General features: G+C 39.9%; 1 protein-coding gene across 12 annotated transcripts in view; it reads left to right on the forward strand.

Moving 5' to 3' along the window:
• Phldb2 (pleckstrin homology like domain family B member 2) overlaps positions 1–13,766 on the forward strand; it is a 117,355-nt gene that overhangs the window by 25,505 nt on the left and 78,084 nt on the right. For 10 of the 12 annotated variants that reach the window (XM_029555258.1, XM_029555252.1, XM_029555253.1 and 7 more), the window contains exon 2: positions 6,437–7,773. The exons of 1 other annotated variant lie outside the window; for it this stretch is intronic. In XM_029555258.1, the coding sequence (XP_029411118.1) occupies positions 6,437–7,773 (1,337 nt within the window). Of the gene's footprint in view, positions 1–4,274; positions 4,405–6,436; positions 7,774–13,766 lie in introns of those variants that run through there. One more of the 12 variants, XM_029555255.1, reaches the window with a different exon arrangement.

Here is a 13,766-nt window from a genome sequence, read left to right on the forward strand (position 1 = left end):
CACAGAGTTCCTGTGAGGAATGGCACTGCTTCTGAGGGATTTCTAAGCCAGGCCTGAATTCAATTACATATCATCAGTGCACGCTTGATTCCTAACAGTGCTGTATCATAAACATCAGTGCTGACAGAGATGGGCCTGTGGACCACCAGTGTGTTGGTCCACCAGGGCTCTGACCACCAGGCCTCAACCACTGCCTGCCACAAAATAACACACTAAGAGGAGCCTCCCAGGTCCAGAGCCCTGGCAGGACCGGAGTGTAGACTGCAGCTTTACTGTAGTACGGACATGTTGACTCACATCTTACAGTAGAAGTTGTTTCTCCTAAAGTTGTTTCTTTCACCAACTGTGCGACGTGGCTTCCATTTTTCTATCAGTTGCCTTTGCAGTGTCACTGTGATTAATTCCTCCCGCTCTGGGTGATCCTCAGTAATGTCTGCATAACGGCAATGTAAAAGCACAAGGAATCCCACAAGTCATTTGGCTAAACCAGCTGGACAATTATACTTGAATAGTCCAGGTGTTAACTTTGCTTTCTAATACAATAAGCCGTTTATTTTCCAAAACTTTGCTCCTTGAGTGCATTTTCATTATCTTGAAACAAAGATGCTTACAGTGTTGGTGATGGCAGTGTTGTAATGTCACTCTTAGAGTTTGAATGAGATAAGCTTTACTGTGTTGTCATCTGGGTTGAATGGAACTGGAGACCTGTTCTGAAGCTAATGCCAGAATGGTACCATACGGAAGAGAATCTTTGAAGAAATGTTTAACGATGCTCCCTAACATTGGTTTTTGAAGTAAAAGTGCTGTGGTTTTCTGTAGCATCTTTTAAGGGATTACTTCCTGACTTTCTGGTATTTTCTGATTGACAATGAGGTAGATATGTTTTAGGTGGTAAAATAACAAGAGAACTGGAAGGATTAAATTTATGGATTGGAAAGTAAACACAAATGTTTCAACACACATTAGCTTCTTTCCTGTTTAGACTTCCCGGAGTTGTCCTTTCTCTCAGATGGGCACCAGATGCATTCTTTGCTGCTTTCAGACCTTCTGTGGATATAAGAACAATGCATCGAGCCATCACGTCTTTGGGGTCTGTTTTGCTTCCCCAATAACACAATGCAGGGATCTCATAGTTTCATTGAGGCTGTTGTCTGTTCATATAAAATGTACAGAAACCCAAAATAAACACAGCAGCATGGAGCATGAAGACTGGCTGTAAATCCAGGAGCGTTCTTCACCTCCTGTCTTAGACATGTTAACTCAGACTCTCCTTTCACCTCCCTCCTTTCTCTTCTTTTTATTGCCTTGGCAAGGCCCCTTTGAGAGACTTTCCTTTACCTCCCACTATCCTAACCCTGTCTTTTCTTTCCCACAACTGGATTGCAGTCTGTGAAGCCTTCTGCCTGCAGTCACATCCCATTGTCTGGGGAATTAATCACAACATTCCCATTTGGATCTCCAACCCTTATCCATACTCTAGCCCTCATTCCAAGTGCAATACTGGTTACTGACCTGCAATTCCTACAAAATGTATTTGTACATTTTATCATCTAAAATGACATCCATGTCTTGTACTGTTGAATTAAAAGTTAAATTCTTATGTATTCATTTTGTCACGATGCTCTGTGTTACTGCAGTATTTAAAATACAGAGCTTGGGGTTGGAGAAATGGCTCAGTGGTTAAGTGCGCTGGCTGCTCTTGCAGAGGATCCAGGTTCAATTTCTAGCACTCACACGGCAGCTAACAACCATCCGTAACTCCAGTTCCAGGGGATCCAACACCTTCTTCTGATCTCTGCAGGCACTGCACGGCATGGGTGTACCTACCTACGTGTAGGCAATACACTCATACACGTAAAAGAAAAATAGTAAACAAAATATTTAAAAAAATAAGCCAGGCATGGTGGTGCACACCTGTAGTCCCAGCACTTGGGAGGCAGTCCGATCTTACACATAAAATAAAAATAATAAATAAAATAAGCTTGGGCTCAGCACTTAGATTTTGATTTTAATCTAGTCACATCTGCTTCGGCCTACTCTCTGTATTGCTGTGTCTACACCTGTGGAAATGACTTAACTGTTTGGTTTAGTGCTGTTTCCCATTTTTTGTATATTACTTCCAAACAAAAGTCTTTCCTACTAACTAGTATGTATGATTCTTTTGTCTATTCTATTGTCTCTGCTTCTACCTTTTTATCCTGGCCTAAATATTCTAAAAGCTGGAAGAACTGCTGTCCAATGTAGAACACTTTTAAGGTAAGCTATATAGGCTTGGACCTAGGAACATATATCTGGTGACAAAAATGGAAGTTTGATAATTTAATAGAGAAATACATGGCTATTTTATATTATTCATCCAACGGTATCTCCCTAGACTGTTAAGAACAATGATACAGAAAAGAATTTGTTTTCCTTCCATGACTTTTGTTCTTAATTCTAGGACTGGATTGTTGAATGTACAAGTGGGCTGATCTCATATGGGCTTGGAGTTTGGGTTAGACTCTTAGATCTACAAATTTTAGAAGTGAATGTAGCTCTATGCTACAATTACATAACACCTGTTACGTTCCTCTTCCTTCAATGGAACTTAGCTTCATTGTCATTTCTTTCTACTGTAACCCCCCATTCTCCCATTCTCTAGGCTGTCCCCCTGTGTTCTTTGACTAATCTGTCAATCATTCCTCTATAAAGGTGTGCATAATGATTATTTACTCAGAAGTGTGTCATTCTCTTTGAAATGTAAAGGCAGCAAATAGTATCTTGACATTTTCTGGACAAGTTATATTTGGCTCAAACATTAAAGAGCTAAGGGAAAAATAAGAGTCTAATTAGGTTAAAAATAAGGTGTTTATCATAAATTATATTCTCATATTTCATACTCAGTGTTCTTTTCTGATTGTCAAAATAATCAAAATACATAAAATATAGATTGATATGGGAGAGATAAATGAAAGATCATTAATAATATTGCCACCCTGGATAAAATCACCAGCAAATTTTAGTGTGATTTTTCTTAGTCCATTGTTACTGCTGTTGTAAGGAGAAGCACTGGAGGCAGAAAAGTTGATGTTTTGGGATAGAACGGTGGAAATGTTAAAAAGTGACCAGATTTGGGACATGAGAGTAAACGACCATGCTGATGGGACTTGTTAATAGATGCATTGAGGAAAGAATTATAAGTGATAGAAGAGATCATGACAACTCCCCAGATTTTGGCCTGAGGACTAGCCTGTAAGAAAACTATTAGCAGTTGGTTTATGATTTATCATTATGCCCATAGATTAGTGCATCTTTCAACCCTCATCAGAAAAGCTTCATTTTGCAGCAGATGGCAATTAACACAGAATCCCACAGCATACAGAAGATAAGGGTCTGTGGAGTGCTCAGCCCTAAGTCACACCAATATCACACCGCCTCCTCCTCCCAAGGCTCAAGTATCATCCATCCTGAAAGAGGGGTTGGAAAGACTGGAAGAACCGAGGTGGTAGGTGACCACAGTGAAATAGTGTGTTCTAGGCAGAGCAGGGCAGTGGCACATATGCACTCACAGCAGTTGTCTACATGTAGAAGACCCTGCAAGATCAAGCCAGACCAAATTCCAGCATGGGGTGGGGGAGGTAGTCACAAAGTTCCACCATGCCTCAGGAGCTATTGGCCATTGATACCTAGTGGAAGGGTCAATTTTCTTTAAGATCTGGCTCCCGGTAAGTCAGTCACACTCCAGTGGATGGCCCCACATCCAGGGGTATATGGACAGCACAAATCAGAGTCAATGGTTGTTTTTTTTTGTTTGTTTGTTTTTTTTTTTTACAAGGAGAAGGGGACATGAAATTGGGGAGAGAGGAAGGTGGAGGTGGATCTGGGACCTGGCATGCGTTTGGGGGAGAAGGGGCTAAATATGATCAAAATAGATTGTGTGGAAGTCTCAAAGAATTAAAAAATATTTTAAAAAGAAAATGACTAGCTTTGTACATTATATGTGTTTATAATCAATGTTTATGGATATATAAGGAAACTACACTCAGTGTAAATGTTTGAAAGTGTACATTGCATGAATGTATTTTACATTATAAAATGTACTTCAGAATATAACATTAAATTGTTGCATACTGTTCACCCATGTGATGGACTGTAACTTTTCTCCATATTGGGCATTTAGGGTGTCTTTTCTATTATACTAAGTAATACTGCAAGGTCCTCAGGCTCTCTCTCTTTCCTTATTTTCTCAGTCCTGAAATATTTATGTTGGGACAACTGGCCAAGGCTTATTGTAATTCAAAATGCCAAACAAGCCAGAGCTGCAGTGTATTCAGAAAAAGACTGAGACCAGGGGTTGCCTTCCTTTCAGTCCTCCAAAGGAACATGGTGAAAAATGTTTCAAGCCAGGCGATTGCTGCTTTCAAGGTGAGGTAATGGATATATACCAACGGAGACAAGAAAAGAGGGGACCCTGGTCATGAGGGATGAGGACTTGGTAAGACCCGGGCAGCAGGGCCAAAATCCAATGTAGAACCTTAATGTTTTCCAGGATTAGTTTTTGATACATTATGCATATACACATCCAAATAGGGCTTTGAAGGGTGAGGAACCGAAGGCAGGATTTGCTGGGGGAAGGCTGAAGCTCTGTGGATAGTTGGGTGCTCAGCCAGGAATTAAGCAGCCAGACTTTTCTGGCTCCAGCCTGCAGATAAAAAGCAGTTCATGCTGGTCCTCCAGAATTTGCCCAGGAAGCCTGAAGCTAAGCAAAGACTGTGAAGTCTTCTATCTGTGGTGTGAAGAAAGGTGTGATTAAAACCAAAAACATGCTGGGCATGGTGGAGCGTACCTTTAGTCCCAGCACTTTGGAGGCAGAGGCAGGCAGATCTCTGTCAACCTGGTTTGTATAGTGAGTTCCAGGACAGCTGTGGCTACAGGGAGACCCTGTCTCAAAAAGACCAAAAATAAACAAAAACAAAACAAAAACAACACCCAAAAGCCACCAAAATACCATCCCCCTTAAAAAAAAAAAATGTTCATTGAGGGTTTGTTTTTGTTTTTGTTCTTTCCTACAGAACAATGGGAATCAGTAGGTGGATATACAATAAAAATTCTAGACATAACCCTTTTCATTAAATGTGTTACAGAGGTAACCACATTATGAAACTGATCACTAACCATATGTGATAATATTCATGTAGGGATCAGAGATATAATTAGTGTCTGAGGTTCTGCGGGCCAGAGAACAGTCTTTGCCTTGCATGCATTCCTGAATTTAAATTGTATATTTCTTTTGCTATTAATCATTTGCTATTACTCCTTTCTTTCTTACCAGTCAGAAATATAAGCCTTGCCATTAACAGTGATAGTTTTAATTCAGAGTCATTTTCATTGACTAAAACTTTAATGTTTGAATCTACTATCCAAACATATTCTTATTTTTGAAAATTTGGAGAAAAAAAAAAAAACACTTATTCATGGCAGCTAAAGTCCTGATCTGTCCCTCTTGCAATGGGTGGGTTCTGATAAAAGAGACCAGAAGGAGCAAAGTGCTTCTGCTAGACGAGGGGTCTTAATACCGAGGACAAATGTAGAGTGGTTGGGGTGCCAAGGAGTTTGAAGGACAGAAGAGTTTAGGGTTTTTAAATATGCCACCACAGCCATTGACAATCTTAAGGAACACCCATTGGTCCAGATCCCTTTCTGCTTTCTGACTAGTACAGGAGCTTGAAGTCTTCCTCCCTAGAGGACAACTCCAAAAAACCACCCTCTGATCTCATGCTCTTGACCAGTGTCTAAAATAACATTTTATTTCTCTGCCAAGATGTGAATTTTGTTTCCGCAGGACTGTTTCTTAGCAGGTAATGATTCTAGCAGAGGTACCTAAAGAAAAGCCTTTCAAACGACCCTTTAAAGCACTTGCAAGATACTTAGGAAGCAGGTGGCTCGCCAAGGACTGGAACACACAAGAGAAATTGCTTTTATCATGTACCAGCCTGATCCTGTGCCATCGCTCAGCTAGAGATTTGTTTCTTTTAAATATTATTGTTGCCATCCTAGTTATTTTTGTTTTGTGCAAGAAAATAAAACCAAAACAAAACAAAATGAAAAACTCTGAAGCTGAGTGTGGGGACATACGCCTCTAAAAGCTCTGGGGAGGCAGAGGAAGGTGGATTTCAGTGAGGTCGAGCCCAGCTGGTCTATGTAGCAAATTCCAGGACAGCTGGGGATACAGGGAAATCCTGTCTCAAATACACACGCATGCAAACACACAATATCTGATAAGTGTGGCCCCTACGTGTCACCTTCAGGTGTAGTTTTATCAGATTGTTAGAAAAGCAGTTTGATCATTGCATTAAGTCACACTGCAAGGTTAATTGTTCAGATGTAGCTTGACAGTAATTCTTTTAAAATCTTTTCATTTTAAATTAAAACTTTCTCTTTTTTTCCTCCTTTGCAGAATCCAGTAATATTATGGCAGAATACTGTTATGAGCAAAAGCAGCTGGAATTACAAAATGGTAGCTTAGAGGAAGGATTTGTGGTGCTTTCCCTGGGGAACGAGCCCCAAAATACGATGGAGAGTCTAAGCCCAAGGAAATACTCTTCCAGTCTGAAATTTAAAGCCAATGGGGACTACTCTGGCTCCTATTTAACTCTCTCACAACCGGTGTCTACTAGGAGGAGCCCTTCTCCTTTGGGCATCAATGTCAGAAGCAGCCCCTCCTTGGCCAAAATCCAGGGAAGCAAACAATTCACCAATGATGGAACTGACAGAAATGTTTCCACAAAACCTCCCACTCCTTTGCTCAGCTCTGCAGCCTCTCTTGGATACCCACTTGGGAGAGCAGATTTTGATCATTACACCAATCGGGACAGTGAAAGGCCCTTGAGGCTCTCAGAGAAGCCTCCCTATTCCAAATACAGCTCTAGAAATAAATCACATGACAATGTCTACTTTCTCGGAGGACTGGAAGGACGCAAAGCATCTGGCTCCCTCCTGACCATGTGGAATGGAAGTTCCTTGAGTGATGCTGGCACCTCACCCATCAGCAGATCAGGGGCAGCAAGCATGCCTTCAAGTCCAAAGCAAGCCAGGAAGATGAACCTTCAGGATAACTTGACTCTGCAGCCCAAGTTAGCCAGGCATAAGGAGCCAGCATCTGAAAACATCACTGTGAGAACTAGGAAGTATTCTGGGAGCAGCTTGAGCCACATGGGAGCATACAGCCGATCACTTCCTAGATTGTATAAAGCCACAGAAAATCAGATGGCCCCTCTCAGCCTGCTTCCAAGAACCTCCCTGGGCAATTCTAAACGAGGCCGGCGGGGGGAAAAGGATCTACCTCATAGCATAGTGGATAATGACAATTACCTTAACTTTTCATCTTTAAGCTCGGGAGCGTCACCCTATAAAACCTCTATGTCCGAAGGCAATCCATATGTAAGTTCCACCCTCAGTGTCCCTGCCAGCCCTCGAGTGGCTAGGAAGATGCTCCTGGCCTCCACCTCCTCTGATGACTTTGACAAGGCTTCATACTCAGGGACCAGCCCAAGTCATTCATTCACTGCTGAAGAACCAGACAGAATGTTTGTGTCCAAGAGGAACTTCTCTTGTGGATCTGTGGAACTTGATGATTCTGATTTGGACAGCCTCAGACAGTCCTCAGGAACTCCCCAGCCTATCCTCCGAGAACGGAAAAGCAGCATCAGTTCCATTTCAGGACGTGATGACCTGATGGATTATCACCGGCGGCAGAGGGAGGAGAGACTCAGGGAACAGGAGATGGAGCGATTGGTAACCTTCTCTTTTAATCTTACTGTTCCCTGACTGGCATCTACAGGGTTGGAGACAGACTCCAAGGGTGGGGTGTGGAATCTCCATGTGGACCAGCCACTGTTGTGGCCTTGGGGCTTTGCTCTACTATTGTTAGGTCCGGTGGGCATTTTGAAATTTCAAAAACTCACCAGAGCCTCAAGTTAATTTAGTTGTTCTGGAATTCTAGAAATTCTTTTCTTTTTCCCCCTCTTTTTCTCTTTCTCTCTCCCCTCCTCTCCCCTCCTCTCCCCTCCTCTCCCCTCCTCTCTCCTCCTCTCCCTCCCTTCCTTCCCCCTCCCTCCCTCCCTCCCTTGCAAAACCACTGGAAATTCTGGAAAAAAATAATAGCTAGTTGTGAATTTTAATTTCTTATGCCTTAAAAGCTTTTCTTTTAAGACTATGAGGGAATGCTGGTATTACTTATACCATTAAATTCACTGGTATGCAGTTATGACACAAGTAGTCAGTGAAATAATAACTTAAAAAATTGTCTGTACAGCGTTGTCTGGAAAGTTGAAGGGTTATCTCAATGGTGCTCAAATTTTTTCCACATTTTTTACATAACACTAGACTCTTTTCAGCTATGTTTCTTAATGCATTCATTGACTCCAATCTGCAATGAATTTATGCAAATGAATTTATGCTGCTATACAAAAGTATAGGATTATCAGAAGTATTATAGTTACCAAAAAATTTATGTTTGAATACTTTTTTTAAGTCAATGGGAAAAGTTTTTCATCAAAAACTGGTCAATGTCCTACAGTACCATGCATTGTAATCTCTGGATTATTTGAACAGAAACCATCTACACTGCATAACATTTGACATTCTAGAATAAGAATCATTTACAACACTCCAAGTTTTTGATATTCTAATTAAGAATAATGCGTGAAAACAAGTGTACGTACACCTAGCTAATAAATAGTCCCTATGTATGACAGACAACATGCCAGTATGCCAAATCTCCCCCACCCCATTTTGGTCATAAGTCATCTCTGGAGAGTATTCATAATCACCAAAAGCATTGTGTCTAGGCTTGATCTGAATTCAGAACGTTATTTAATTAACATAAACTGTAGACACTAAAGAATGCCATAAGGTGCCAAGCAACTATTATTAATAAAATCTGAGAAAGAGCTTTGATAATTTACTAAGGAATCCAGAAAAGCATTTTCTGTGGATTCTATCACTCTAGAGGTCATCCTTCAGTCCTCACAAAGACTTTTATCACAAGGATAGAAAACCAACTCAGGAACTTCATATGCACGGGGTTCCATCTTTAGCATATGTAAGTGTTGGTGAATTTCTCTGTCCTTTAGATTCTCCAAATCTATGATTCCTGAAAATCCAGAAGATGACTTTCCTTATTGCCTGTAAGACTGGGACCCTATAAATCATGAACAAGTTCAACTTCTTGGGATATCTTGATGGTTGTTGTTAGAAATGTTAGTTATAGTCTCTTTTCCTTAATAGAAGGCTTGTTATATTAGAGGAAATGAGGCTTATCTGTAAAAAAAAAAAAAAAGATGGCTGTGTTAGGGGGGCTGGAGAGATGGTTCAATGGTTAAAAGCGCTGGTGACTCTTGCAGAAGACCCAGGTTCTAATCCTAGCACCCACATGGCAGCTAACAACTATCTGTGTAACTCTAGTTCTAGGGGATCCAGCACCCTCTTCTGTCCCCCATTGGCACTGCACAACATGAGTGCACTTACTACATACATGCAGGCAATACAGTCATACACATAAAATAAAAATAAATACTGTGCTAAGTGAGCTTTCTATTACTTTTATAAAATACCTGAGGTAGTCAACTTATAAAGAGGTAAGGTTTATTTTAGATCATAGTTTTGGAAATTTCTGTGTGTAGTCAGTTTGACTTCATTGCTTTTGGGTTTGTTCATGGTAGAGAACATGTGGTAGAACAAAGCTGTGCCTTTCCTGGCCAGGATGTGATGGAAAGAGGAAGAGACCAGGGTCTCACAATTCCTGTTAAGGACAGATCCCTCATGACTGGGAGAGCTCTTATTAGGCTCCAGCTCTTTGAATTTCAACCAACTCTTAAAAGCATTTAAACATTTGGGCCTTTGGGAGAGGCTTAAGACTGAAGCTATTGCAGTGGCACTTTGGGTTGGGCTTTGAATGGTCTGTTTTCCCAAACAAAGTAACGCAGACTGTTATCAAGCTTTTGCAAATGATATTGTCATTATAAAGTGACACACAAAAATATATTTCTTCCTGAATTCTGAAAGATCAAAGAAAACAAGCTAACATTCCATGAGGTACTGGAAGTGTCTGCCTTTGAGGAAGGCACATTCTAGTGTGTAGCAGGCAGACTTTAGGCAGCTGTAGAGGAACACAAGGCCCATTTGGTAAGTGTAGCACAGCAAAACAGCCTTGCTTCTTTATAAGCTGTCTCACTTATTTTGTAAAAGTAATAGAAATCTCACTTAAAATAGTCATTTTTTAAAAAAAAGACTCATTTCATTCAATATAGTAGACTTGTGGTTAATTTAACATACAGGAGAGCTAAAATGCTTTATCAGAATGTAAGACTTGACCTTAATCAATATGGAGATATTGACATGTGTGTTTAAAGCCTTTCTATATAGCAAGGACACAAATTTGAATATTTTTCATAATGATATTTTACTTGTGCAAAATTATCCCAAGGAAGGCCGAACCTCTCAGCCTTTGATTTGATTTCTCCCTATGCCATTCCTGACAATACTGGCCATTTAATATAAAAGGGCATAGTAAACAAATCTAATTGTTATGACATCTTTCTTTTTTGTAAAGTTAAAGAATAAATTTTATGATTATCCAAAATTTCTCTGGTAAAACTTAAAGGTAGTTTAGACAAGGTATTTTGGGATAATTTTTTCCCCAAATTTAAGGTCTGTTTGATCTTAGACAAAGTCAAACATTAATCAGAGATTTCTTCACTTGAATAACACAGCATTACAAATATCTGAAAGAAATAAGTGCTTGTAAGCAGCATGGCTGTCTGATAAGCAAAATGACTATGTTATTGTATAATAAGCAAAAAACTTTATCTTAGTCAGAAATGATGGAATTTTGTCATTTTAAGTATACAAAGATGTATCCCATTAGCATTAAACCTGAAAATTACTTTTGTATGGTACTAAATCTCTGCTCCAGAGAAATAGTAAACAGAACTTCTTTATTGCCCTTTGTAAGTAAGGGTGAAATTCTTCAATATCTGTTTCATTCCAGTGGCAATACCAGAATTTTAGTTTAATACCAATAGCATGCTTGCCATGCTTTATAGAATTAAAAAATACTTAATCAGTAAGTCCATAAAAATTTTGCAACTTTGTGTGGGAGAGATGGCTTGGTGGGTAAGAACATTTGCTCTGCAAGCATGAGGACATAAGTCTGAATCTCCAAGACCATATAAAAAAGTCAGGCATGACCGTCCATAGCTGTAACCCCAGCACTGGTGGGTGGTACGGACGAATAGATTTCTAGAACTCACTGGCCAGGCAGCCTAACTAAAACGGTCAACTTCCAGTGCAGTGAGAAATTCTGTCTCAAGTCAGTAAGGTAGAGTGTCAGTAAGGAAGACACTTAACACCCTGCTAAGGCTTCTGCATGCTTGCCTGTGTGCATTTATCCACACACTCATGTGCATGAAACTACTCACACACACATCTCCATACCACACACAATTGTACTTCTGCCAAAATTTTAACATTGTATAATTTTTTTTTCTTTTTTAAAAGTTAATTGTTATCATTGTATGTCTGTGCATGGTGTTTTTGTGTGCACGATGGAGGGATTAGCATGTGTGCCATGGTGTGTGTGTGGGGTTGGTTCTCTTCTTCTGCTTTCACACAGGTTCTGGGTAGCAACCTCAGGTCACCAGGATTGCAGCAAGCACCTTTACCCTCTGAGCCAGTCCTGTATTACTTTCTCACAGACATAATTTTCGTCTATGAAAAACCAACAAAACTAAGATCTACGACTTCGAACATAGTTTTCTATTTCTAATCCTGTGCCTTTAATCCCAGATCTTTGTGAGTTCGAGGACAGCCTGGTCTACATAGTGAGTTCCAGGACAGCTAAGGCTACAAGGAGACCCTGTCTCAAACAAAACAAAACAAAACAAAACAAAAAAAAGTGAAATTTTATTTACTATCCACCAATAAAACAAGGAAAGGATATCTAGTTGATTTTTGAATCATAAACAAGTCTGATCAGTTTGGTTGTATAGTGTTTATTTTGTTTTGTTTTCTGAGACAAGGTCTCTGGTAGCCCAGACTGGCCTTAAACACCCTATGTAGCCAAAGCTAGCCTTGAACTCATCTTCCCCCTGTCTCTACTTTCCAAGTGTTGAAATTACAGGCATAAATCACCAGTTCATTTTCTTAGTGGAAAAACTATGCTGGAGAGTTGGCAGCTCTCATAAGAAAGGTCTTTTCTTAAGAAGGAAAAACTTTTAAATAGAATTTCATTCTATTTTCTTGGAATTTGGAGTCTGTTGGATTTGTTTAAATGCTTATTAGTCTCTATAAATCAATTAGAACAGCAGGCTCCTCAATTTTAAATTATTATTACTTTTGGGAAGCAGGAAAATACTTCTATGTACAGTAGTTTTTTGTTTTTTTTTTTCTCAAAGAACTTAGCATAAGTTCCTCAGCTTCAACAATAGGTCAGAAGTGAGTACTGAAACACAGAAACACAAAGATTTATTCCTGGTCAGATACAAATAAATTATGAGTAAATACTCTGCCACGTCTTACCCATCAAGGTTGGATTCTGCTCCTGCCTATCAGAAAACCAACGACCAGAGATCATGAACTAGAAGCCTGCCACCCCCGATGGGGACAGCTGGCAGCTGTGTGCAAGTCCAGCCTGTTGCCTATCAAATATGTTCCCAAAACACAATAGCACAGAATCGAAAACAAAACCTGCAGAGTCAGTGATGGTAAAGTTCTACTGCCATTTTGAATTTATCCCGGAAGCTGAGGAAAGAGATGAGCCTGCCTGCCAGCCCGCAGCCAGAGCGACACGCTTCATGGCGTGCAGGTCAGTTGACTCTCAGACCAAGTCCCCTTGGACGTAAAAGTTTTCAGAAAACGAACAACTCTTACATGAAGCAGAATGGGGAAATACTGAGGATGTCCTTAGCCTCCAACCACTATGGTATTTGAGATGTCTAGATTTTAATATTTTTTCTTCCATTTTGCTCTCAGATGCCAATTCATTTTCTGTCATTATGCCAGTCTTTTTATTTTTATTTTGTGTGTGTGATTTTTAGAAGCCAGATATCAGAATTTGATTAAACTGTTCTGTCTTAAGAGTTACTCAGTATGAGAGAGGTCTTGGGACAGTGCTGTGCATAGTGTGAGTCTGTGGGACTTAGTGAGGTTTTGGGATGGTGCTTTCACACCAAATGCGTATGTATGCCTGAGTCCGTGGACCTTGTGACATCCATTGAGGCTGCTCAGTGTCCATTTTAATTCTCCTGTTACAAGCTATGGCCAAGTAGTTCTGGGATGTGACTATGACTAATGATATGTTCTACAGGCTAGAGAAATTATTGTAAACAGGATAGCCTGCTATCCATTTGGTACATGCATATTTCCCAGTAATCTAGATGTAGTGATGGCCCCTATGATCCATGCATTTTAAATGAGAAAAATAAAAAAAAACTTATATTTAACTCTATCTCAGTTAAATACATTATCTATCTGGCATCATTGCCAGAAGCATCTACATTCTATTGTGGAGAGCCAGTGGATTCCACAAATTGTACCATGGCAATTCAGTATTTTCCTTTGGGCTTATGATAGTCATCTGCAGGGTCTTGGTAAACATCTCTTTGCAGTTTAGAATTTGTAGGGCCACATTTGATATTTAGTTCTTAAACATGTTATAATATAATGCCAGTTCTCATGAGGCACACCATGAAATAAGGTTTTCTGGATTTTTTTTTTCATGTTCTATG

This window comes from Nannospalax galili, unplaced genomic scaffold, assembly GCF_000622305.1.
Source record: "Nannospalax galili isolate Female #2095 unplaced genomic scaffold, S.galili_v1.0 scaffold626, whole genome shotgun sequence".
Lineage (NCBI taxonomy): Eukaryota > Metazoa > Chordata > Mammalia > Rodentia > Spalacidae > Nannospalax > Nannospalax galili.